The sequence below is a fragment of the Stenella coeruleoalba genome (assembly GCF_951394435.1).
Source record: "Stenella coeruleoalba genome assembly, chromosome: 3".
NCBI lineage: Eukaryota > Metazoa > Chordata > Mammalia > Artiodactyla > Delphinidae > Stenella > Stenella coeruleoalba.
This window is the reverse complement of record NC_137148.1, coordinates 172,468,000-172,491,851: the sequence shown is the minus strand read 5'-3', so window position 1 is coordinate 172,491,851 and position 23,852 is coordinate 172,468,000. Positions and strand designations below refer to the sequence as shown.

Genomic DNA, 23,852 nt, shown 5'->3' with positions numbered 1-23,852 from the left:
GCCCCTGCCCCGCCCCCTCCCTCCTCCTAGCCCCTCCCCGGCCCCCTCCCTTCTCCTCCCTGCTCTCCAAGTCCCCCACATCCTCCCCCTCCCTTCTCTCCCCCTGCCCCTCCCCCTCCCTCCTCCTCCCCTCTCCCCCTCTCCCCCTCCTCTGCCCCCTCCTTTCGCCTCCCTCCCCTCCCCCTCCCAGGCCCTCCCCCCGCCCGCCCCGCCCCGCCCCCGCCCCGCCGGGCGCCGCACCGACAAGATGGCGGCGGGTGGGAGCGGCGGGCGCGCGTCGTGCCCGCCGGGGGTCGGCCCGGGCGCGGGGGGCGGCCCCGGGCCCAGCGCCAATGCCGCCCCGGCCCCCGGCAACGCAGCCGCCGCCGCTGCCGCCGCCGCCCCGGCCCCCGCCGCCCCCGGGCCGCCCCCGCCGGTGTCGGTGTCGGGGCCGGGGCCGGGCGCGCAGGCCGCTGCGGGCGGGGAGCGGGCGGCCGAGGAGCCGGGGGCGGGGGCGCTGCTGCGCGAGCCCGTCTACAACTGGCAGGCCACCAAGCCCACGGTGAAGGAGCGCTTCGCCTTCCTCTTCAACAACGAGGTGCTCTGCGACGTGCACTTCCTGGTGGGCAAGGGGCTCGGCGCGCAGCGCATCCCGGCGCACAGGTGGGCCGCCGTCCCGGGACCCGCCGCCCCCGGGGACCCAGCATCCCCGGGCCCAGACCCCGCCAGCCCCCGGGACTCAGCCATCCCTGAGATCCCGCCACCCCTCCCCCCCGCCGGGGATACCCGCCATCCCCGGGGACCTAGTCATCCCCCAGGACCCGCCCTTCTTGGAACCCCTGCCGTTCCCGGGACCCCACCACCCTCAGGACCCCGTCGTCCCAGGACCCAACCCGTTATTCTTGGAACCCCTGCTGGTCTCAGGGACCTGCCCTCACCCCGGGACATCCACCATCCCTGGGACTCTGCTGTTTCCAGTAACCACCATCCCCGGGCCCTAGCACCCCTAGGCCCTGTGACCCTGCCAGGCCCCCTTCCACTCGTACTTCCAGATACTGGCCGTATTCTGGTCCTGCGACCCCTGCTCCTCCACTCTCATCAGCGTCTCCTGGCTCTGTGACCCCTGACCCTGCCACCTTGGCCAGGATCTCCCAGACCCAGTGACCTCTTCCACCCGCAGCATCCCTGTGACCCCTCAGCCCCTGCCAGGCTCCCCAGACCCTGCAACCCCCAGCCTGGCCAGCCCGAGGACCCCCAGACAGTACCATCTCCCTCCATTTCCTCCTTCCTGCCCCAGTGACCTCCTCCCCCAAGTGCCCCATCCTTCTGGGGCTGAGACCCCCAGAGCCCCACCAGACTCCCACCTTGTGAACCCAGGACCCCCAGTGACTCCCAGCTCTGCAGTCACCCAGCTCTGCGACGCCCCATCCCACAGGCCTCCTTTCGAAAGGCGGGGGGGTGTTGGTCCAGGCCCCATCCCTCTGCCAGTCTCCAGGGTGCAGCACCCAGACTCCTGGGTAGGGTGGGAGTGATGTCAGACAGCGTCCTGCCCACTGCTGGTTCCTCTGCCCCTGCTCGCTGGGGGGTGCTGGGGAGGGTTCTGTCTGGGGAGGGGGGCTGCAGGGGTTCTCACCACTCTGCCTGGAGTGTCCCCCAACCTGCTGTGAGGGTCCTCCCCACCTTTCTGACGTGTGGCCTTTATTTAACTTGTGCCTTCGAGATTCCTCTTTCTGGCTTTTTTTGGTTATTTATATACAACTGGGTCTAGATTCCTGTCCAAGGAAGCTTCCAGGCCCGTGATGCGGTCCCCAGTACCTCCGTGCCCTGTGTGTGTGTGTTGTGGCCCTCCCACCTCTCCCGCAAGCTGTGAGTAGGGGGCCAGTTGATGTGTCACCTGTGAGCCCCCAGCCTCCGTCATGCCTTTCTTGTCCCACATTTCTGCTGTGTGGACCTCCCAGATCGAAGGTTCTGGTTCTTTGTCTTTTCAGCCTTTGGGTTGTTATTTCATATGCATTGTTGACATTTTACCTGTAGCGATCAGGTAGATGACTGTACCGTGAGTGACCCTGGGTTCTGCTGAGCCTCAGTTCCCCCCCACCTCCCCACCCCCCAGGACCTGGGACTGACCACTCAGACACCTCCTTCCCAGGGCCACAGGGAGGGTGGACCCTGTGACCCAACCAGGTCCTTATCACAGTGGCCTGGGGCTCATGCTCCATATAGGCTGGCTTACAATGCAGGTGGGGATGTGACCCAACGCATACAGGAAACACCTCGCAGCCTCACTGATGGAACACAGACAGGAGTGGGGAAAATTCCTAATACCGTGCGCCATGCTCCCGGGCTGGACCTAACTCCCGCCTCTGTCCCAGGTGGGCTGGATCTGGGGACTTGCTTGTAAAGAGTAGATTGGAATCCCACCTTGGGGGAACCCGGCAGATGCCACCTCAGCCAGGTGGTCAAGGTCGACCTCAGGGTGATGTCCTGGGGGTGTCAGGGTCCCCCTAGAAGGAATCAATGAGAAGGGCACCTCATCTCAGTGTGCTCCACCCCAAACCCTTAACCCCAGTGTAGTGGGTTGAATGGTGGCCCCCGACAAGGTGTGTCCACATCCTGACACCCAGAACCTGTGAACGGGACCTTATTTGGGAAAAGGGTCTTTGTAGATGTGATTAAGAGTTTCAAGAAGAGATCATCCTGGATTATCTGAACGGGCCCTAAATCCAACAAGGATCCTTATGAGAGACAGAGGAGAGACCGAGAGAAGACGGCCATGTGACAACAGAGGCAGAGATGGGAAGGACACACGGCCGCAAGCCCAGGACACCTGGGACCCCAGAAGCTGGAAGAGGCAAGAGGGGGACCCTCCCCGGGACCCTCCGGGGGCAGCACAGCCCTGGGACACACTGACCTTGGACATGCGGCCTCCAGAATGTGAGAGAGGAAATTCCTGTTCTTTCAAGTCACCCAATTTGCAGTAATTTGTTAGAGCAGCCCCAGGAAACCAGTACACCTGGTCCTATCGGAGAAAATACCAGATAAACCCAGCTTGGGGCCATGCTGCAGGACGCCAGCCAGTCCTGGGAGGAGCCTGAGGACACAAGTGAAAGCCACGTGGCATCCTGGATGCGGGCCTGGGGCGGAGAGCATCCTGATCTGGTGACTGGGGAGCAGGGCCGAGCCGGGGAGGGGCTCGTGCTAACTTTGAGGAAGGCCATGGGGTCTGGACCCACCATTTCCCAGGACCCAGGCTTGGGGTGGTCTCAGGCTGGGGCCGTGAATTCTGGGTACGGGGTGACCCGGGGCGTGGGACACAGGAGGGCCTGGCATGAGTGATGGCACCCGGACAAGTTCGTACCTCACTCGGAGCCTCCCCCTGCCCCACGCCCCAGTCGCCTTAGCCCCACCCCCTCGCCCTGCACGGCGTTTTGACAGCTTTCTCCTCCTAACTTTCTCTGCGACTGCCGTCATTGGCTTCCTGTGAGCAGGATTTTTTTTTTTTTTTTTTTTTTTTTTGTCTGAGTCACAGCTTGTGGGATCTTAGTTCCCCAACCAGGGATTGAACCCCGGCACCTGGCAGTGGAAGCGCGGAGTCCCCGCCACTGGACCGCCCCAGGGTTTTGCTTCTCTCCCTCCTGCTAGGCCCAGGAAAATGCCTGGCACGGCAGATGCTCAGGAAACCTGTGAGTCCACTGTCTGCGCTCGCGGGGCTCCCTCTGAGGAAATACCGAGCGTCTTCAGGGTAGCACTGTGCACAAATCGGATGGTCCCACGTTAATATCTAAAATACCTTTATTCATCTATCACGGAAAACTTAGCAGTGCAGAGAAGTCCCAGAAGTGGAGCAGTCTGTGTCTGGGGTCCCTTCTCCTTCATCGATCTGTGTGTGCTTAGCCCAGTAACACGTTTTTTGATGACTGTGGCTTTATGGTGGGTTTTGAGAACTGTGTGGCTGTTCTTCCCAGTTTTACTCCTTGTCAAGACTTTTTTCAGCTCGTCTCACACACTTAACTCTTCCAGAATCAATCATCCATCCGTCTGTCCCTCCCTGCATCCAACAGTCATTGAAACAGTGCTGACAGAAGACATCTCTTTCCCTGTGGGACTTACCTTCAGGTAAATTTGCACCAGCAAAGTTTTGTAAAGAGCCAGATAGTATATAGTATCAGCAGGCCACACGGCCTCTGTCCCAACTGCTTAATTCTGGCATAGCAACACAAATGCATTAAGACAGAAATGAATGGGTGTGGCTCTGTGCCAATAAAACTTTATTTACAAAAACAAGCGGTGGGCCAGATTGAGTCCCAGGGCTGTAGTTGACCAGCCTCTGCCTCAGTGGTTCCTTATGATCTTTAGAATCAATTTATCAAATGCTAAAGGAATTGCCTGGAGGGATTGGTCTTTGCAGAGATACAGGTTGGGAGAGCTGACAATTGAGAATACAAAATATATCTGGGAACGTGTTTATCCAGGGCATTTTTGTGAAACCTTAGGGAAGTTTTGTAGTTTATTCAAATAGGTCTTGCACGTATATTGCTAAGTTTCTGGTTAGTTTTTGTTTGTTTTTTCTGTTGTGAGTAATTTCTCCATTGTATTTTTTCTAGTTGGTTCTTGCTGGGAAGCTGTAGATTTTTTGCGCATTTATTTTTGTCTATTTGAACGATTTCTTTCTGAACACTTCCTAGCATTAATAATTGCTCCACTGATTCTGTGGTGTGGCACTGTCCAGTAGACTTTTCTGTGATGTTGGGATTGCTCTAGATCTATGCGCTCCAGTCCTGGCCACTAATCACTTGTGGCTGCTGAGCACTTGAATTGTGGCTCTTGCAACTGAGGAACTGAATCCTTTTTTTTGGTTTTGTTTTTTCGGACACACTGCGTGGCTTGTGGGGTCTTAGTTCCCCAACCAGTGGTTGAACCTGCGCCCTCGGCAGTGAAGGCGAAGAGTCCTAACCACTGGACCACCAGGGAATTCCCAAACTGAATCTTTTATTTACCTTAATTTTAATTTAGATTTAAATAAGCCCTGAATTTAGAGTTTTAAGTGAGACAGTCACGTTATGGGCAATTAATTTCTCATTCTCTCTCATATTTCTGCCTCATTTTTTCTGTTCTGATTGCATTTCTGACCACCAGGGGCATTGTTCCGTAACAGAGGTGTTTTTCACAGTTCAATGTGATCGTTGATACTGGTTTCTGACAAATCCTTTTTAATACAGTAACAAGTTTCTTTCCATCCCCTGTTCACTAAGAGTTTCCATGAAGTGTGGGCATGGGATGTTATCGAGTGCTTTTAATGGATTTTGGTTTGTTTGATCTGACAACTGGCCATGTAGAAAATTATGCATTTGTGTGACAACTGCCGTAGCCCAGTTTGGGAGCACTTCTGTCACCCCCAGAAGCCCCTTTCCCCACTCCCACCCTGATCCCTGGGCAATCACTGACCTCCTTCTTTCTCTCTAGTTTTGCTGTTTGCAGAAATTTCATAGAATTGAATGATAGAATGTGTAGGCTTTGGTCTGGCTTCTTTCGCTGAGTGTGCTGTTTATAAGGTCCACCCACACCGTTGTATCGGCAGTTCATCTCTTTGTATTGCTAAAGCAACTCACGTTACTGCTGAATTCCATTGCATGGATGGACCATGCCTTGTCCACTCACCAGTCGATGGGCATATGGGTTATATGGGTTATTTCCAGCTTTTCATTACGAGGAATCATACTGCCATGAACATTCCACATTCGTGTGGAAATATGCCTGTGGAAGAACTGCTCCTTTTCTCTTGGGTGAATACCTAGGGGTCGCATGTTGGAATTACAGGGTATTGTGACATTTTAAGAAACTGCCAAACTGGTTTCCAAAGTGGCCGCCCCATTCCCCACCCCCCACTGGTGCCCGAGGGTTCCAGAGTGTCTTTGGCTTCATAGGTGAGTTGGGAAATATTCCCTCCCCCTCCCCTTTCTGGAAGAGTTTGCATGGGGTTGGTATTATTTCTTCTGCGAATGGGCTTTTCTGTGTGGGAAGATTTTTAAAAATATTTATTTATTTATTTGGTCTCACCAGGTCTTCGTTGCAGCAGGCGGGCTCCTTAGTTGCGGCTTGAGGGCTCCTCAGTTGCGGCAGGTGGGCTCCTTAGTTGTGGCATGCATGTGGGATCTAGTTCCCTGATCAGGGATTGAACCCGGTCCCCCTGCATTGGGAGCGCAGAGTCCTATCCACTGCACCACCAGGGAAGTCCCAGTGGGAAGATTTTTTTTTTTTTTTTAATTGGCTGCTTTGGGTCTTTGTTGCTGTGCACAGGCTTTCTCTAGTTGCGGCGAGGTGGGGCTGCTCTTCGTTGCAGTGTGCGGGCTTCTTGTGGTGGCTTCTCTTTGTTGCAGAGCACAGGCTCTAGGCACGTGGGCTGCAGTAGTTGTGACACGCGGGCTCAGTAGTTGTGGTGCACGGGCTTAGTTGCTACGCGGCATGTGGGATCTTCCCGGACCAGGGCTCGAACCCGTGTTCCCTGCATTGGCCGGCGGATTCTTAACCACTGCGCCACCAGGGAAGTTCCGGAAGGTTATTAATGAGTAGTTCACTTACTTGTTATGTGTTTGTTTAGATTTTCTCTTCACCAGTGAGTGTTGGCAGAAAGTCTTTCCAGGAAGTCGTCCATTTCCTCTAAGTTGTCTTAAGTTGTTGGCATAAAGTTGTTTCAAAGTTCTTTTAGCACCTATGGGGTCTGTAGTAATGTTCCCTTTTTCATTCCTGATTTTGGTAATCTGTGTTTTTTTCTCTTGGTCAGTCTAGCTAAAGTTCTAGCAATTGTTGATTTGCCCGCCCCCCACCCCCAAAGAGTGACCTTTAGGTTTCATTGTATTGTCTCTATTTTCCCATTCCCAGTTTCATTAATTCCTCCTCTCACTTTTATTATTTTCTTCATTCTTTGGGCTCGATTTGCTCTTCATTTTCTAGATTCTTGAGATGGAAGCTTACCTTGCTGATTTAATTTTTTAAATTAATTAATTATTTTTTGGTCATGCCACACATGGCTTGCAAGATCTTAGTTCCTCAACCAGGGATTGAACCCAGGCCCCGGCAGTGAAAGTGCCAAGTCCTAACCACTGAACCACCAGGGAATTACTGGAAGCTCACCTTGCTGATTTTAGATCTTTATTTAATACATATATAATGTTTACTTCTAAGCACTGTTTTAGCTGCATCCCTTACATTTTGATGCGCCGTGTTTGCATTTTTGTTCCAGTTAAGATCTTTTCTAATTTCCCTTGTGTTCCTTCTCTGACCCATGGGTTACTTAGAAGGGTTGTTTCATTTCCACATATTTGGGGATTTCTCAGAGGTCTTTCTGTTGTTGGTACGGAGTTTAATTCCTCTCTTTGGAGAACATGCTTTGACTGCTTTCAGTGCCTCTGAGTATCTTTGTTTGGCCTTGCATGTGGTCTGTCCTGGAGAATGTGCCATTGCGCCTAAGAGCATGCATTCTGCCGTCGTTGGGCTGAGGGTTCCGTAAAGGTCGCTTGGCAGCACTGTTCAGTCTTCTGTATTCTTGCCGATTTTGTCTGGCCGTTCTGTCAGTTGTGGAGAGTGAGGCATCAGAACCTCCAACGATAATTGTGGGATTGCCTCTTTCTCCTTTAACAGTCAGTTTCTGCTTCGTGTAGTTTGGGACTCTGTTGTGTATTCATTTGTACTGTTACCTGTCCCCATGTACTGACCCTCTGTTCACATGAAACGTCCATTGTTCAGTAATATTCCTCATCTTCACGTCTGTCTTTTTTTTTTTTTCACGTCTGTCTTGTCTGATATCTGTGTAGCCACTCTAGCTCTCTGGTGGTTTCCGAATGCAAGGTATGTCTTTCCCCATCTTTCTCCTTTCATTCCCTTTGTGTGTTTGAATGTAAAACTTCTGAGCCCGTGACATCCATCTGTCCCATCTCTGGTGACGTGAGCCTTGGTCATGGGGTAGATTTCTCCACTGGATGTCACCACCGTCTCCTTGTAAATCACCCTTCCCGAGGGATACTTTGGGACTGTACAGACATCCCATTTCCCCCTCCTGCTTTGCCCGCTGGTGTATGGTGGTTCCTGCTGGAAAGAGTTATTTACTCTGGCACCTGCCATATGGTGATTTCCTATTTCCGTAACTCCCTCTGCATTTGTTAACTGGGGTTCTAAAAGGAAGAGCTGTCCCTTCTCCCTTACTCATCCATTTCTTCAGTTATATATTTATTTCATCATGGACTCATGGATATTGATTTTATCCTGGGGGTCATCATCCAACACGAACATTATTTTGTTGTTCGTATCGTCCCAGATTTGGCTCCTGTGTCCGTTCAACATTTCCCTGTCATGCTGGAGCATGTTTTTACTTTCTGGCGCCACAGATACTCCAAGCTCGTCTTGTCCTTCCCCTGCCCCAGCCCTGCAGTCAGCCATTTCTCCAAGGAGCTCTGGTTCGTTTTAGTGGAAAATGGTATTTAGAAACCAAGACTTGGGTGCTGGGTGTGCCCGCTGCTGCTGGGGTGTTGTTGTTTAGAGACCTTTTTGGCAGGTAGAGCGAGGAAATGTACCAACACACACATATCTCTGTTTATTTGTGTCTCTCCACCCGTCTGTCCATCTGTCCATCCATCCACCATCCAGCTACCTGTCTAAAAGCCACGAGATCATCTTGATCGCTCTGATTTCGGTTCAGCCCTCCAGAATTTATTCCAGCCCCCCCCTTATCTATAACTGTTTTCTCCCAGGATGAGGACCCTGGCTCTCATTCTGCACACGTCTACTTGGTAGCACAAACCTAGATATGAAGAGTAGTTTCAGAGCTGCTAACCCTCTCCTGTGAAAAATACTTTTACTAAGTAAAGCACAGTGTTTGTATGCAGTTCTTTTGGCCTTTAACCTGTTTCCCAAAGCTACTTAGCTGGCCTCTTCTTCCCTGCCCCTTCAGGGTAGTATGTCATTCTTTCTTTTTTTTAAATTTTTAAATTGTGGTAAAATACACATACCATAAAGCTCACCGTCTTTACCCTTTTTAAGCACACAGCTCAGTGGCATTAAGCACATTCACATTGTTTGCAATGATCCCCACCATCATCTCCAGAACTTTCTCATCTCCCCAAACTGAAGCTCTGTCCCCATGAAACCCTGACTCCCCCGCCCCCAGCCCCCAGCCCCCAACCCCTGGCCCCACCATCTACTTCCTGTCTCTGTGGATCTGACTCCCCCAGGGACCTCCTGTGAGTGGAATCAGACAGTGTGTGTCCTTCTGTGTCTGGCTTGTCTCACTGAGCATCACGTCCCCAAGGTCCATCCACTCTGTAACATGTGTCGGAATTTCCTCCTTCTTAAGGTAACTAACATTCCTTGTATGTATGGAGGGACCACACTGTGTTCATCCGGCATCTGTCCATTGATATTGGACAGATGCCTTTGGCTGTCTGTGAATCGTGTCTCTGTGAGCACTTGTGCACAGGTTTTATGTGGACGTGTGTGTTCGTTTCTCTCGGGTACGCAACTTAGGAGTGGAACTGCCGGGTCAGACGGTAACTCCACGTTGAACCCTCCGATGAACCACTGGCCTGTCATCCAGCGCTGCTGCGCACTCTATGTCCCCACCCGCCCTGCACGAGGGCTCTGATCTCTCCACATCCGCAGCAACTCCGGTCATTGTCCGGATTTTCTATCCTAGCTGGCGTTTCCTAGTGGGGGTGAGGTGGTGTCTCATGGTGGCTTTGACTTGCTGTGTTCACCGTCATGTTTTTGAGGATGGATGGATAAGGGAGGGTAGAGGACTCCTGGTGGGAGGCGGGTGAGGCTGTGGGTGGAGGAGCCTTGGAGATGTTCAGCCCGCCTTCGACCCAGTGGCCGTGCCAGCCCTGGGGTTTGTCGCCACGTCCGCCGAGGGCACTGAGGGTGCATACAGCCTGGCATCCGGGGCTCTGCACAGACACACAGGCCCAGTTGGGCCTCCTCTTACTTCCTGCCAGTGAATCGTTGGGGAAAGTTTTCCCCGCGGGAGATCAAGGTGCTTTGTTTAATCTAGAAAGAAAGGAGGAACCGGAAGACACTTTATTTATGGAGAGTGTGCGTGGGGAAGTGCAGTGAGGCTCCAGGGGCCCAGCTGCGGTGGTGAATGAGCGGGGCTTCGAGGACGCGGTGGGGCAGCACAGGGCATGAGCACCGCCGCTGGATGGGCAAAGCCGCACAGATCTGTCCTCTCTCAGTTCCGGGATCCAGAAGCCCAAGGTCAGGGTACTGCAGGGCCGCGCCCCCTCCAGAGGCTCCCGGGAGGGTCCTTCCCGCCTCCTCCGGCTTCTGGGGCTCCAGGCTCTGCCTCCGGCAATACGTAACCTCTCCCTGTGTGTCTGGGTCCACATTTCCCTTTTATAAGTCATTGGATTAGGGCCAGCCCGGCTTTGGGTGGCCTCATCTTAATAAATGGCATGTGCAAAGACACCGTTTCCAAACAGGGTACCATCCTGACGTTCCAGATGGACATGACTTTGGAGACACTGTTCACCCCACTACACTCACACTCGGTTTCCCACCTGGCCCCCATCGCTGGTCTGCCCTTTGGGGTGCCGTAGAGCCCCGGGCCAGACTGGGGACCAGACAAGGGCCTGGCGGGGCCGGGAGCACCAGTCCACGACGGAGGAGTGGGTGGGAGGCAGTTCTTTTTGTGGAGAGTAGGGGGCCGCCCGGGTGGGGCTCGCTGGGAGCGGTGGGAACGTCCCCCGGGCACTGGGCAGAGGCCGGGAATCGGGCTGTGGCTGCCGACTCCAGCGGTTCCGCAAGGGGGTGGCCTTTCAGAGCCCTGCGTGTGTCACCGTGGGGACCCCGGGAGGGGCTGCGATGTGGGGCCTTGCGGACCCAGAGGACAGGGGCTCTGCAGGGCCGCCCCGGGGTAGGCTGCTGTGGGGCGGGCCCTGGGGACCGCGGGTGCTCAGCACAGTGGGCGCATGATGCCAGGCAGAACCTGCAGGCCCCCATGGCCACCCATGTCTGGATGCTCCCTTGGCCTCCACGCCCTTCCCCACGGGCTCAGCCCGATTCAGGTGACCCCCCCAGGCCTTTCCTGACTGCGCCCTCACAGCCCTGCGTTCTCCTTCCTGCCCCACTGTCAGGCTGTCCACGCCGTGGACCCGTGGCTGCCTTCCTCCAACAAGGCCAGGGTCTCAGTGCCCACAGCCCCAGCACGGGGGCCGTGTGTGTAGAGCGAGGAGGGAGTGATGAAGGAGCGGGTGAATGAGGGAGGCAGGGAGTGGTTGAGTGAGTCACTGAATGAATGAATGAAAGGATGAGGTGAATGACGAATGAATGAGGGAGTGAATGAATGAATGAATCAGTGGGTGAGCCAATCAGTGAGTGAAGGAATGAGTGAGTGAATGAATGACGGAGGGAGGGAGTGGTTGAGTGAATGAATGATCGGGTGAATCCGTGAGTGAATGAGCAAATGAGCGAGTGAATGAATGACGGAGGGAGGGAATGACGGAGGGAGGGAGTGAATGAGTTGCGTGGGGAGGGCATGAGCTCTCTGCCATAAGCCATTCAGCCCCTGGGGAGACGATTTCGCTTCTCCGGCCTCTGTTGCCACCGATCCACACGTGCTGCCTTCTCAGTCCTCAGGGCCTTCCTAACGGAAGCATCCAGGGCAGGATGCTCTGGGCACAGCATCTGCTGCAGGTGCTGGCTGGGGTGTCACTGCTGCGGGGACACTCGCCTTCCACGTCCCGGGGCCCCGACAGCCCCCCGGGCTCGGGCGGTGGGGACCGCTGGGCCTCGCGAAGGGTAACCGGGTCTTCTCTGACACACCAGGTTCGTGCTGGCCGTGGGCAGCGCCGTCTTTGATGCCATGTTCAACGGGGGAATGGCCACCACGTCCACCGAGATCGAGCTGCCGGACGTGGAGCCCGCTGCCTTCCTGGCACTGCTCAAGTAAGATTTTCCAGGTCCTTCATGCCCTGGGGGGAGGGACAGACACACCTGATGTTTAAAAAAAATAGAGCCCTGGTGACATTGCCTCCAGAGCCCCCAGCTCCCTGGAGATTTCTAGAACTCGCCTCCTCAGTGAGGGGTGGGCTCTGGACGCCCCCCCCATTTTCATTTTTGTATCTTTAATATCAGGATGTAATTTGCATACCATACAACTCACCCGTGTGAAGTGTACAATTCAATGACATTTAGTATGTTTACAGAGTGTGCAACCATCACCTCTAATTCCAGAACATTCCATCACCCCCAAAGGAATGGCATCCCCCTCCCCCAGCTCCTGACAACCAGGAACCCACTCTCTGTCCCTGTGGATCTGCCTGTTCTGGACGTTTCCCATCAGTGGGATCACACCCTGTGTGTCCTTCTGCATCTGCTGCTCTCACTGAGCATCGCGGTTCCAGGTCCACCCACGCTGCAGCGTGTGTGAGTCCCTAAGTTTTCATCCTTTCAAGAGTTTTTGAAGAAATAGCCTGAGGCAAGAATTTTAAATTCCACCTATATTTTTTCTTCCTGGGTTTCAAATTTTTTCTCAAGGACTTTAAAACAAATATAGTGGATGTTGGGGGTGGGAGTGCCGCCCACAGATTGCAACTCCACCGAGGAGGAGGCCGGCGAGCTCTGTGGAACTCCCATACACCTCCCTGCTCCGCGGAGCACCGTCTTCCCCTGTCCGGAAACCCTGGTGTAAATGGTCTGGGTGGCTTGAAAGGTTATCCCGAACAGTCAAGACAGCTCTTCAGATGTGGAGCTTATTTTTTTTCCCCTTCTGATTATAAAAATGGCATTGGCTCACAGAAAAAAAGGGAGAGAGAGAGAAAAAGGGAGGGTGAGAAGAAAAGAAGAGAAAAGAAAGCATAAGGAAGAAAATGGAGTGAACCTGCCTCTCAGCACCACGGGGGCGGGGCCCACGGGCGGGGCGGGGCTGGTTGCTCCCATTCATATCGGTCCCGTTCATATCACGTGCTCAGAGCGCCCCTCCCCACCCACTGTGTCGTCATCTCCTTTTTTCCTCTGGTGTCTGCAGGGTGTAAACTGGTTCCCTTCAGCTCCATCTAACAGTGTTGAATCCTGTGGGCTGATCACAGCACTTTGTGGAATAATCTCACTCCTCTGTCTTTAGGCAACTTTTCAGATGGTCCCTCAGACCAGGGGCCGCAGGCTGCCCCGGGGTGGGTGGGAGGGTAGGGGCTCTGTCTCCACAGCTCCCCGCCGACATTGCAAAAGCAGCCTGGAAGGATTTGTAAACTGTGGGCAGGACTGTGGGCCAAGGAAACTTTATGTACAAAATAGGGGACAAAAGCACGGTGAGATATCACTTCACACCCACCAGGGTGGCTATTATTAAAAAACAAACAAACAAAACGACTTGTCTCGAGGAGGTGGAGAAATTGGGACCCTCGTGTGCTTCTGGTGGGAATGTGAAATGAGGCAGCCACTGTGGAAACAGTGGACGATCCTCAAAAGCTAAACATAGAATCACTATGTGCTCCAGCAACCCCATTCCTGGGTACGTCCCCCAAAGAAGGGAGAGGTGGGGGCTCGAAGAGAGATTTGCACACCCGTGTTCACAGCAGCTTGATTCACAACAGCCAAAAGGTGGGAACACCCCAAGTGTCCATGAACAGTTGAGGGATGAACGAGGTGTGATCCATCCACACACCGGAATATTACTCAGCCTTCAAAAGGATTCTGGAATTCAGTAACACATTAAAAGGATCATACACCATGATCAAATGGGGTTTATTCCAGGGCTGCAAGGATTTTTCAGTATCTGCAAATCAATCAGCGTGATACACCACATCAAGAGGTTGAAGAATAAAAACCATACGATCATCTCAATAGATGGCAGGAAAAGCTTTTGACGAAATTCAGCACCCGTTTATGTCATAAAGGATTCTGGCAACTTCCCTGGCGGTGCAGTGGTTAAGAATCCACCTGCCAATGCAGGGGACACGGGGACACACAGAGCAACTAGGCCCGTGCGCCACAACTACTGAGCCTGCGCTCTAGAGCCCACGAGCCACAACTACTGAGCCCATGTGCCACAACTACTGAAGCCCGTGCACCTAGAGCCCGTGCTCTGCAACAAGAGAAGCCACTGCAATGAGAAGCCCGTGCACTGCAACAAAGAATAGCCCCCGCTGGCCGCAACTAGAGAAACCCCATGCACAGTAATGAAGACCCAACGCAGCCAAAAATAAATAAATTAATTAAAATTTAAAAACAAAAAGGATTCTGACGCTTGCTCCAACAAGGATGGACCTTGAGGACATGATGCTTATTGAAATAAGCCAGATGAAAAAGGACAAATACAGTGTGAACCTACTCACAGGAGGTCCTAGAGGAGTCACTTCCATAGAGACAGGAAGTAGATGGTGGGGCCGGGGGCTGGGGGAGGGGGAGTCGGGACAGAATTTCAGTTTGGGAAGATGAGAAAGTTCTGGAGATGATGGTGGGGATGGTTGCACAGCAATATGAACGTACCTAATGCTACTGATAAAAATGGTTAAAATGGTAAATTTTATGTTATATGTATTTTACCATAATTTTTAAAAATGTAAAAGTCATATCTATAAAAAAAATCAAGACCCCAAACAGGTGATGGGTTGCAGTAAGCCAAACCCTGCCTTAGTCTAAGCTTGGTGAGATGTGGGGTGGAAGGCTGTTCTCTCCGTCTCCCGCTCCATCCCTGTGTCTCTCTGTCTCTATCTCTCTCCCCATATCAGCTTGGGTTTTGGTAACCAAGCTGCCCCCCCGAGAGGGTGGACACTATCTCCACTGGCATGTGAAGGGCTCCCCCATCTCCCCGCACGTGTCTCGGCCTGTCCCATTACCAGGTCCCCCTCCGCACTGCTGCCATGGGTGGCCGTCCTGCCCCTGACCCCGCCGGCCGCTGCTGTTCGGGCTTCCTGTGCATTCTCAGGGGAGTGAGTCCCAGGAGAGGGGGGCCCCTTCCAGGAACGTGCTCTTTGGGCGGCTCCCGGTTGGGCTCCTCTACCCCGCCCCCAATCCCGTGTCCATGGTGCCCGTGGACGGACACTCGGGTGGTTTCGCGTGGATCGCGCTGCTGTGAACACGCGTCATTTCTCCTGGACGCAGAGGGGTGAGCTGCGCGCCCAGGGCCGCCTCTGAGGCGCTCCCACCAGATGGACCAGGGTTGTGATTTCTCACCATCTCCCCGTGGTTTTGTAATCGACCCTGACTTCTGACCCACATGTAGAGTCGGCCCGATGGCGAGTGGTCAACACATCCGGTATCTGTGATTCCGGCCGGCATTTCTGGTCCCGTTAGTGGTCGGGCATGGCAGTCGGCTGTGGCGGGGTCGGGGCGGGGGGGGGGCGGGTGGTGGTGGTGCGGAAGCCTCTCCGCGTCCCGGAGCAAATCCCGTGCTGCCCACGGAGGAGCCGGACAGAGGCCTACCTGCTGTGTAGACTCGTTTCCAGGGTTTGCCTGTGGGCACTCCTTTTCCCGGGTAACTGCCTTTGCGGGGTCACATCCACAGGTCAGAGGGCGACCGATGCTAATTCGGTTGGTTCCTCGGGCCAGGCCGGTGGGTGGGGCTGGGCGGCTGTCCTCATGCCGCCGTCCGCTCCCCCCCGCCCCTCAACCCCGCTCCAGGTTTCTCTACTCGGACGAGGTTCAGATCGGGCCTGAGACGGTCATGACCACGCTGTACACCGCCAAGAAGTACGCGGTGCCCGCGCTCGAGGCCCACTGCGTGGAGTTCCTGAAGAAGAACCTGCGGGCGGACAACGCGTTCATGCTGCTGACGCAGGTACGGGACGGGGGGTGCAGGTGTGCAGGTGCGGGGCGAGGCCACAGGGGGCGGGGCGAGCAGGGCTGCGGGGCGGGGCGAGGGCGCGGGACCCGCTGGGGAGCATGCGCAAGGATGCAGGTGCGTGGGTGCGAGTAAGGACGCCGGGGCAGGGGAGGACGGATGGGGGAATTTCGGAGTTTAGGCGCCGCTTAACTCTTGCGCCCGGGTGAGTGTCTCCCTCACTTCATCTTGCCCTTGTCCCTGCCCCTGGTGGCACCGTGGTGTTTCCCTGGTCGCCTCTCGTGCAGTGCACCTTGTTGGCAGGCCGGCCTCACAACAGTCATTTACTAAAGGATTCCCGTTGGCGTTTTGGTGTCCTTGTGCAGAGCTCAGGTGTGGGGGGAAAGGCGTTCCGTACTAGGTTTCTTGGAGGGGGACCCTTTGGGGTTGTCCGGTCTGACGGTCTGTGGCGGTCCTGGACCACTGTGGGGGCTGGGAACCTGGCGGGACGGGGCAGAGCCCGAGTGTCATCGTGGCTCCACAGACCCCTCGCTGAGATGGCACCTGGGCCTTGGCCCCGTCTGCTGAGTCGCTCTCAAGGGCCAGAGCCTGGACGGTCGGGTGGGGGCCGGCTGCTCCCGGCCATTTGCTGAGAGCTGCAGCCACGTGGGGTGTCCTAGCCTCCTAGCCAGGCCCTAGGCAGAGACTGATGCACAGGGGTGTGGGCGTCGAGCTGCCCCACAGGTTCTCCGTCCCCGGCCCCCGCCCCGTGTGCGAGTTCTCGGTCAGAAGCACAGCGCTGCTGCGTCCCACGGGTCCTCTCAGCCGTCTCCCCCGGGCTCCTGCCTGCTGCAAGGGGCGACTGGGCCCGCCTCCAGCCTGAACCTCTAGGCGCCCCAGCTTTTGAGGTGTAGGCCTGACCCCCGCCCCAGGCAGTGGTTACTGAGAGTCTGTGAACCTCAAGAAAGAAGATCCCTCTGGACCCTCGGCCCAGGATTTGAAATCTGTGCCCAGGACTTGAAATCTGTGCCCAGTCTGGAGCCAGGGTCCATCCGGCTGGGTGTTGACAGGCTCTCTCCCCCGCAGGCGAGGCTTTTCGACGAACCACAGCTCGCTAGCCTGTGCCTGGAAAACATCGACAAGAACACGGCCGACGCCATCACTGCAGAGGGCTTCACAGACATCGACCTGGGTAAGGCCACAGGGCCGGGGAGGGCTCGGTGGTCACATGCGTCCCACCGAGGCCCCGCCGCCTGCCCCACTTTGCTGCTGCACGGGCCGTGGACAGCCTGGCCGCGAGCCGGTCAGAGGTCATCCCCGAGGCCATGGAGGCCGGCGCTCGCTGATGGCCCCTCCCCTGCAGACACGCTGGTGGCCGTGCTGGAGCGGGACACCCTGGGCATCCGCGAGGTGCGCTTGTTCAACGCTGTCGTCCGCTGGTCTGAGGCTGAGTGTCAGCGGCAGCAGCTGCAGGTGACGCCTGAGAACAAGCGGAAGGTTCTGGGCAAGGCGTTGGCCCTCATCCGCTTCCCGCTGATGACCATCGAGGAGTTTGCTGCAGGTAACGGTCATGGGGCGCCGAGGGAACGCTCAGGAGGGGTGTGACCCCAGGGACCCTGCTGCGTGTGACTCAGTCCCATGACCCTCGGCCCGGCCACAGCGGGTCAGGTGCTGGCCGTGTCCATGCGGGAGCCTGGACTGGCTCAAGTGGGTGAAGATGGAATGACCCCCAGATGCCGACCCTCCCGCGTCCCAGCCTCTCCCACCCCCACGTCTCGGGTGTCCACACGCACGTGTCTGAATGTACCAGGCCCCTGAGGGTCCCGTCTGGGGCTCAGGTCCTGGGAGCTGGGCTCTGGTGCCCACGTCCTTGACGAGCCCCATGAAAGGGTGGGCAGTGTCTGGGACTGTGGGCTGCTGCTGCTGGGCCTGGGCTTGGGCCCAGGTGGGGTTGGCCCTGACCCTGCCTCTCGCGCTGGGGCACACTCGGGTCTTGGGGATGTGCAGCAGCGGCAGTGGTGGCCAGCTTGGCGACCCCTCCCCTGGGCCTGGGCCTCCCCTTCATGTCATTCTCATGGCCGGTGCCGACCACGGTCCTGGAGCCAAACTGGCCTGGAAGGTTCTGGACGGGGCTCCGTGATGCAGCCCCGTGGCGGGTGCACCGCTGTCCTGCCTCTCCCCGGGCCGTGCTGCCCCTGCTCCCACCCAGGCTTAGGGTTGCCAGATTTAGCAACAAGAGCAAACAATTTTTTTTAGTGTAAGTGTGTCCCGTGCAGCAGCTGGGAGACGCTTATCCTAGAGATCAGCCCTCTTTGATCTGAAATCAAGGCTTGACTGGGTGTCCTGCATTTTATCTGGCGGTCCACGGTGTTCCCTCAGTGCTGGGGCGAAGCCTCAGAGGCTGTCTCCACACTGGGGGTCACTCATCCGTCAGATACTTAGCACCTCCTGGGTACCTGGCCTTGGCAGTACAGCAGTGACCGAGGCAGCCTGGGCACTGCAGACATGGGGCCGGGTCCTACTCTGCGGGGGGCCGTCCTGGGCACTGTGGGGTGTGGAGCAGCCTCCCTGGTCCCACCCCCTCGATGCCAGGAGCACCCCTAGTCATTTTTCTTTAACAGTATGAGGGCTTTATTTTTTTATGTTTATTTATTTATTTTTGGCTGCGTTGGGTCTTCGTTGTTGCGCGCTGGCTTTCTCTAGTTGCGGCGAGCGGGGCTCCTCTTCCTTATGGGCACAGGCTTCTCAGTGCGGTGGCTTCTCTTGTTGTGGAGCACGGGCTCTACGCACGTGGGCTTCAGTAGTTGTGGCTTGCGGGCTCAGTAGTTGTGGCTTGCGGGCTCTAGAGCGCAGGCTCAGTAGTTCTGGCTCACGGGCTTAGTTGCTCCGCGGCATGTGGGATCTTCCTGGACCAGGGCTCGAACCCGTGTCCCCTGCATCGGCAGGCACTCTCAACCACTGCGCCACCAGGGAAGCCTGCACCCCAGTCTTGATCACAGATGTCCTCAAACATTGCCCAGGGTCCCCTGGGGGGCAGGATGCCCCGGGTGAGAGCCCCGAGCTATAGTGTTGAGTTGTCTTGGCCTAAGACATCTGCGTGAGCCTTGCTGGACCCCTCTCCAGCCCCGTTTGCACCCCCGAAACCACTCTCCTCATAGGCCACCTGGCCGCCAAATCATCCGGGGTCTCAGGTCTCCTAGAAGCGCCACCCCTCACCCTTGGCCCCCTTGCCACTCTCCCATGATGGGCCTCCAGGCCAGAACAGCCCACCACCCCTCAGCTTGCAAGTGCCTGGGATGAGTGTGTGTGTGTCCAGGGCTTGTGTGCTGGGCCTCTGGCCTTGTCCCTCTGCAGCATGGCCTGCGAGGCTTCAGCTCTTTGTCACTCAGTGTGTTGTAGAGAATTCTCCTGCTTCTTATGTTCCACTTGAAATTACAAGAATGTAGAAGTTTGAAAAAAAACTCCCCCAAAGACTCCCCTGGCTCAGTGTGTCACAACTGAGGTCTGATGTATTTTTCTTTCTGTATTCTCTATGCAGAGATGTAAAAAAAAATGGTTATCTGTATTCACTTTTATTTATTTATTCATTCATTCATTTTTGGCTGTGTTGGGTCTTGTTGCTGTGTGTGGCCTTTCTCTAGTGCTGAGCGGGGGCTACTCTTGGTTGTGGCGCAGGTTTCTCATTGCGGTGGCTTCTCTTGCTGCGGAGCACGGGCTCTAGGCGCGTGGGCTTCAGTAGTTGTGGCATGCGGGCTCAGTAGTTGTGGCTCGCGAGCTCTAGAGCGCAGGCTCAGTAGTTGTGGCGCACGGGCTTAGTTGCTCCGCGGCATGTGGGATCTTCCCAGACCAGGGCTCGAACCCGTGTTCCCCGCATTGGCAAGCGATTCTTAACCAGTGCACCCCCGGGGAAGCCCTGTGTTCACTTTTGTATCTTAACTTGCTCTTGTGATCCATGGAGCTCTCTTGCCCTGTTGCTCAGACCTGTGTGCCTGTGAGCTGTTGGGGCAGTGGGCCGGGTTGTGGCTGACCTGTGCAGAAATGAGCTCAAAGCGGGTGAATGAGTGATTCTTGTAAAGCAAGGGTGGTGCCGTAAGGCCTGCGTCAGGCACCCTGTCCCGGTGCAGGTGGTGGGCAGAGGCGTGTACAATCCTTCCGCACCACCTGTCTGCCCCACGCGCTGCCCCCTGTCACCAGCTCATGGCTACATCCAGGCCCCCACCTCCAGACTCCTCTCCAACTCTGGGCCTCTCTTGGGGGCTGGCATCCCCCCTGTCTGTGTAGGTGCCCGGGGTGGACGGGCAGGGCGGCGGGTGCTCCGTGGAACAGCGGTGGTCCCCTGGGGTGGTCCCAGTGGAGGTGGGGAGGCCTGGGGCAGTGAGGGGGATTTTGCCCGATTAGCCAGCAACTCAGAGCATTGGCCCCATGTCTGCTTCGGGTCCTTCCCCAAACGTGGCAGAAGGGCCATCCCCCCGCGGGGGTGGTTGGACTGGTGATGTTCTGCAGAAGAAAGATGCTGAGGAGTTGAGAGGCTGGGTGCCATGCTTTCCAGTGTCTTCTGCGTGCTTGGGGTCTGCCCAGCCTTCCCTACCCGCCCCTGTGCCCTCAGGGCCCGCACAGTCGGGCATCCTGGTGGACCGCGAGGTGGTCAGCCTCTTCCTGCACTTCACCGTCAACCCCAAGCCACGCGTGGACTTCATTGACCGTCCACGCTGCTGCCTCCGCGGGAAGGAGTGCAGCGTCAACCGCTTCCAGCAGGTGGAGAGCCGCTGGGGCTACAGCGGCACGAGCGACCGCATCAGGTAGGTGCGGGCCGGGCGCAGGGCCGGGAGGCGCGGGCAGCGAGCACAGCGGCGGGGGGGTTGGGGGGCTGGGGTCCTCCGTGGGGAGGGGCGGGCACTGGACGGTCGAGCTAGCTCAGCATCTCCCTCCTCCGACGGGTTCAGGTTCTCGGTCAACAAGCGCATCTTCGTGGTTGGCTTCGGGCTCTATGGCTCAATCCACGGCCCCACCGATTACCAAGTGAACATCCAGGTACCGCTCGCCTCCAGGCCCTGCCCCTCCACATCCCACCGCGTCCCTCTCAGTCGAGGGTCTGCTTGTGTTTCCCCCAAGGTGGCACGAGTGTTCTGGAGTCTGGGGGACCCAGGACGATGCCTCCCCACTCCTGCCACTGGCCTGCTTCGCGCAGGTCACGGGTCGGACCCCCCCGCTGCAGGGCCTGGAGGTGGGGCTCAGCCCTGGGCTCCAGGCGCCTGGGGGTTCTGCGGGTGGGCACAGGGGCCGGGGCGCCAGAGTTAGCTGTGCCTGGCTCCTGGCCCACAGATCATCCACACAGACAGCAACACGGTCCTGGGCCAGAACGACACAGGCTTCAGCTGTGACGGCTCCGCCAGCACCTTCCGAGTCATGTTCAAGGAGCCGGTGGAGGTGCTGCCCAATGTCAACTACACGGCCTGCGCCACGCTCAAGGTGTGCCCGACCCCAGCCCTAGCCGCGCCCCTGCCGCCCCACCCACCCAGCACCGAGACCCAGCCCTGATCCCTGAGCCCAACCCGAGACCCTGAGCCTGGCCCCTGAGCCGTACCCGGGACCCCGACCCCTAGCTTGATCCTGACCCCTGAGCCAAACCCGGGACTCTGACCCCGAACCTGACCCCTGAGCCGTACCCAAGACCCCAACCCTGAACCTGACCCCTGAGCCGTACCTGGGACCCCGACTTGGACCCTGCCTCCCAGTCCATTGCCCACCTCTGACAACGTGGGGCTAGGAGCGCGCAACCCTGCGTCGCAGCCATGGAGGGCCTGCTGCCTGCGCCGGGTCAGGATCCTGCGCCCTGTCCAACGCAGCACATCCATCCTGACCCGCCGGGCCCCACCCCGCAGGGCCCGGACTCCCACTACGGCACCAAGGGCCTGCGCAAGGTCACCCACGAGTCGCCCACGACTGGGGCCAAGACGTGCTTCACCTTCTGCTACGCGGCCGGGAACAACAATGGCACGTCCGTGGAGGACGGGCAGATCCCTGAGGTCATCTTCTACACCTAGGCTGTCCCATCCCACGCCACACCCGCTGCTCCCCCTGCCTCGGTCCCGGGCGCCAGGAGGGCTCCTCTGTTCCGAGGTGGCGGATGGGCAGGGCAGTGGGAGACAACCCCTCAGGACTTGGGGGGCAGGGCCGGCCTGACCCTGCCCTGAGCCGAGGGTCCGCCCGCTGCCCCTGCAGCTCAGGGTTGCCTGACCAGCTGCCCGACCATAGGATTCGTGTAGGGTGTTGCCTCGTGTTTGTTTCAGCTGCACGTGGCAATGCATCTTGGATTCCCGTTTCTCTGGTAGGAGACCACGTACGGGGCCCCTAGCGGGCCTGGGTCCTGCATTCCTCTGTTCTGTTCACTGGGGACACTCAGACCACCCTGACCCACCCCTAGGATGCGGGCTCAAGCCCTCCCGAGGTCCTGCGGGCCAGCTTCCTGCCAGCCCCAGGCCCAGCCCGTGGGCCCAGTGAAGGACCAGCCCTGTCCAGCCCTCCTGGACGGCCCCTCCCAGCCCCTGCAGCTGTGGACACGGGCGGCAGACCCTGTCTGCCTGGGAAGGGCGAGGCTGCGGGCCACACGCAGGGGCCGCATCCCAGCTGGCCCACCTGCACATCCTGTAGCCCCACTCCTGGCCCCCAGCGAGCACTCTGCACGGAGGTGCTGGAGGGCACAGCCCCTCCCTGACCCCCAGGTACTGTCCCCTCCCCACCCCCATGCTTCCACCTGGAGCCTGTGTCCTCCCCGAAGCCATGGAAGGTGTGTCCTCACACCACACCCCAAAATGTTTTTTTTTAAATAAAGGAAAGAAACTTACCGGCCCTGACCCACGTGCTGCTTCCCAGCAGAATGGGCCCCTGGCAGCTGGAGACCTGGCCCTTCTCACTGCATCTGTTTCCCCACCGTTAGAGGGGCCAGCTGGGCTAGGGGGCCCACAGGAGGGGCCATCTCCTGACACAGACTTCTCACCTTCGGGGCATCCAAATCACGCGGGGCTCCACGTGGGCTGCGGACCCTCCCCGGACCCTCTGTCCTCTGCACAAAACCCTGGGGCTCCCGTTGTGCCCCTGCTGTGCAGCGATCAGGGACCCTGGGCAGGGTGGGCAGAGCCACCAGCAGGTGATGGCCACGCAGTGGGGCTGTGCCCTGGTGCAGCCCTGGGAGCCTCCTGGCACTTTCTGAGGATGTCAGCAGGGCCCCCACTGCAGTGAGCCATGCAGGGATCTTGTCAGCTCTGCCCTCTGGACCTGGGGTGCACCCCAGAGCGGCCCTGCTGGCTCTGCACCAGGGGAGTCCCCTTGCATTCACACCCCACCCCTGGCCCCTCCTTCTGTGCAGTGAGGACTCTTGGGTGCAAGTAACAGTTTACACCCGAGGTGGCCCAAAGGAGGATGTGGCATCTTACTGTTCCACGGCAGGGACGATCCAGACCCAGGACTGGGCTGGCTGCCGAGATCCACTGTGGCCCTCAGGCTGTGTCACCTCCTGAGACCAGCCACACTGCAGGCAGACCCCAGCTGAGGGATCCACGGGGTGGGGGGCCAGGCCTTCCACTGTAGCCCCCAGAGCAGTCTGTCCTGGAGGCCACTGCAGCTCAGGGCTGCCGCCTCAGGACAGGATGACAAATGGTGTCAGATGAGGGCACAGCTGGGGCACCCATGGCAGGTGGGCATGAGTAGGAGCAAAGCCTGGCAACAAGATGCAACAAGATGGTGGGGTTGTCAGAATAGCCCCCGAGACATCTGCGTCCCACTCCCAAGACGTGTAGCTATGTAGGGTCACAGTGACCTGCCAAAAGGAACGTGCAACTCACCCTCTGGAGAAAGACGGACAGTATAAGCCTCTACCAGCTGTCATGACAATGTCCTACGGCAACTCAAAAATTACAAAGCAAGAGAGAAAACGGAAACCGATCCACATGTACTTCAGAAATGGGAGTTATCACATACCTCAGCATAATAAAGGCCATATTAGGCAAACCTACAGCTAACATCATACTTACGGGTGAAAAGCTAAAAGCGATTCCTCTAAGATCAGGAACAAGAAAAGGACTCCCATTCTTAGTTTTATTCAACATAGTTTTGGAATTCCTAGCTACAA

At 57.1% G+C, this 23,852-nt stretch overlaps 1 protein-coding gene across 4 annotated transcripts; it reads left to right on the top strand.

Annotated features, from left to right (window-relative positions):
- The first annotated feature begins 243 nt into the window (after window positions 1-243).
- BTBD2 (BTB domain containing 2) lies at window positions 244-22,565 on the top strand. Of its 4 annotated transcripts, none has more exons than XM_079916887.1 (10): window positions 244-642; window positions 4,000-4,095; window positions 11,791-11,910; window positions 15,586-15,742; window positions 16,811-16,916; window positions 17,088-17,285; window positions 20,331-20,523; window positions 20,668-20,755; window positions 21,047-21,193; window positions 21,607-22,565. In XM_079916887.1, the coding sequence occupies exons 1-10, from the start codon at window positions 248-250 to the stop codon at window positions 21,766-21,768; spliced, it is 1,662 nt and encodes a 553-aa protein (XP_079773013.1). In that variant the 5' UTR covers window positions 244-247; the 3' UTR covers window positions 21,769-22,565. The 4 variants fall into 4 exon arrangements, with proteins under 4 accessions (XP_079773013.1, XP_079773012.1, XP_079773015.1 ...); XM_079916886.1 differs by having other exon boundaries at window positions 20,274-20,523; XM_079916889.1 differs by lacking the exon at window positions 4,000-4,095.
- Window positions 22,566-23,852: the final 1,287 nt, after the last annotated feature.

Coding starts and splice junctions, on each gene's coding strand:
- BTBD2 (XM_079916886.1), top strand. CDS start 248: ATGGCGGCGGGTGGGAGCGGCGGGCGCGCGTCGTGCCCGCCGGGGGTC. Junction 16,917..17,087: donor CTTCACAGACATCGACCTGG/GTAAGGCCACAG, acceptor CCTCCCCTGCAG/ACACGCTGGTGGCCGTGCTG. Junction 17,286..20,273: donor CATCGAGGAGTTTGCTGCAG/GTAACGGTCATG, acceptor CATGCTTTCCAG/TGTCTTCTGCGTGCTTGGGG.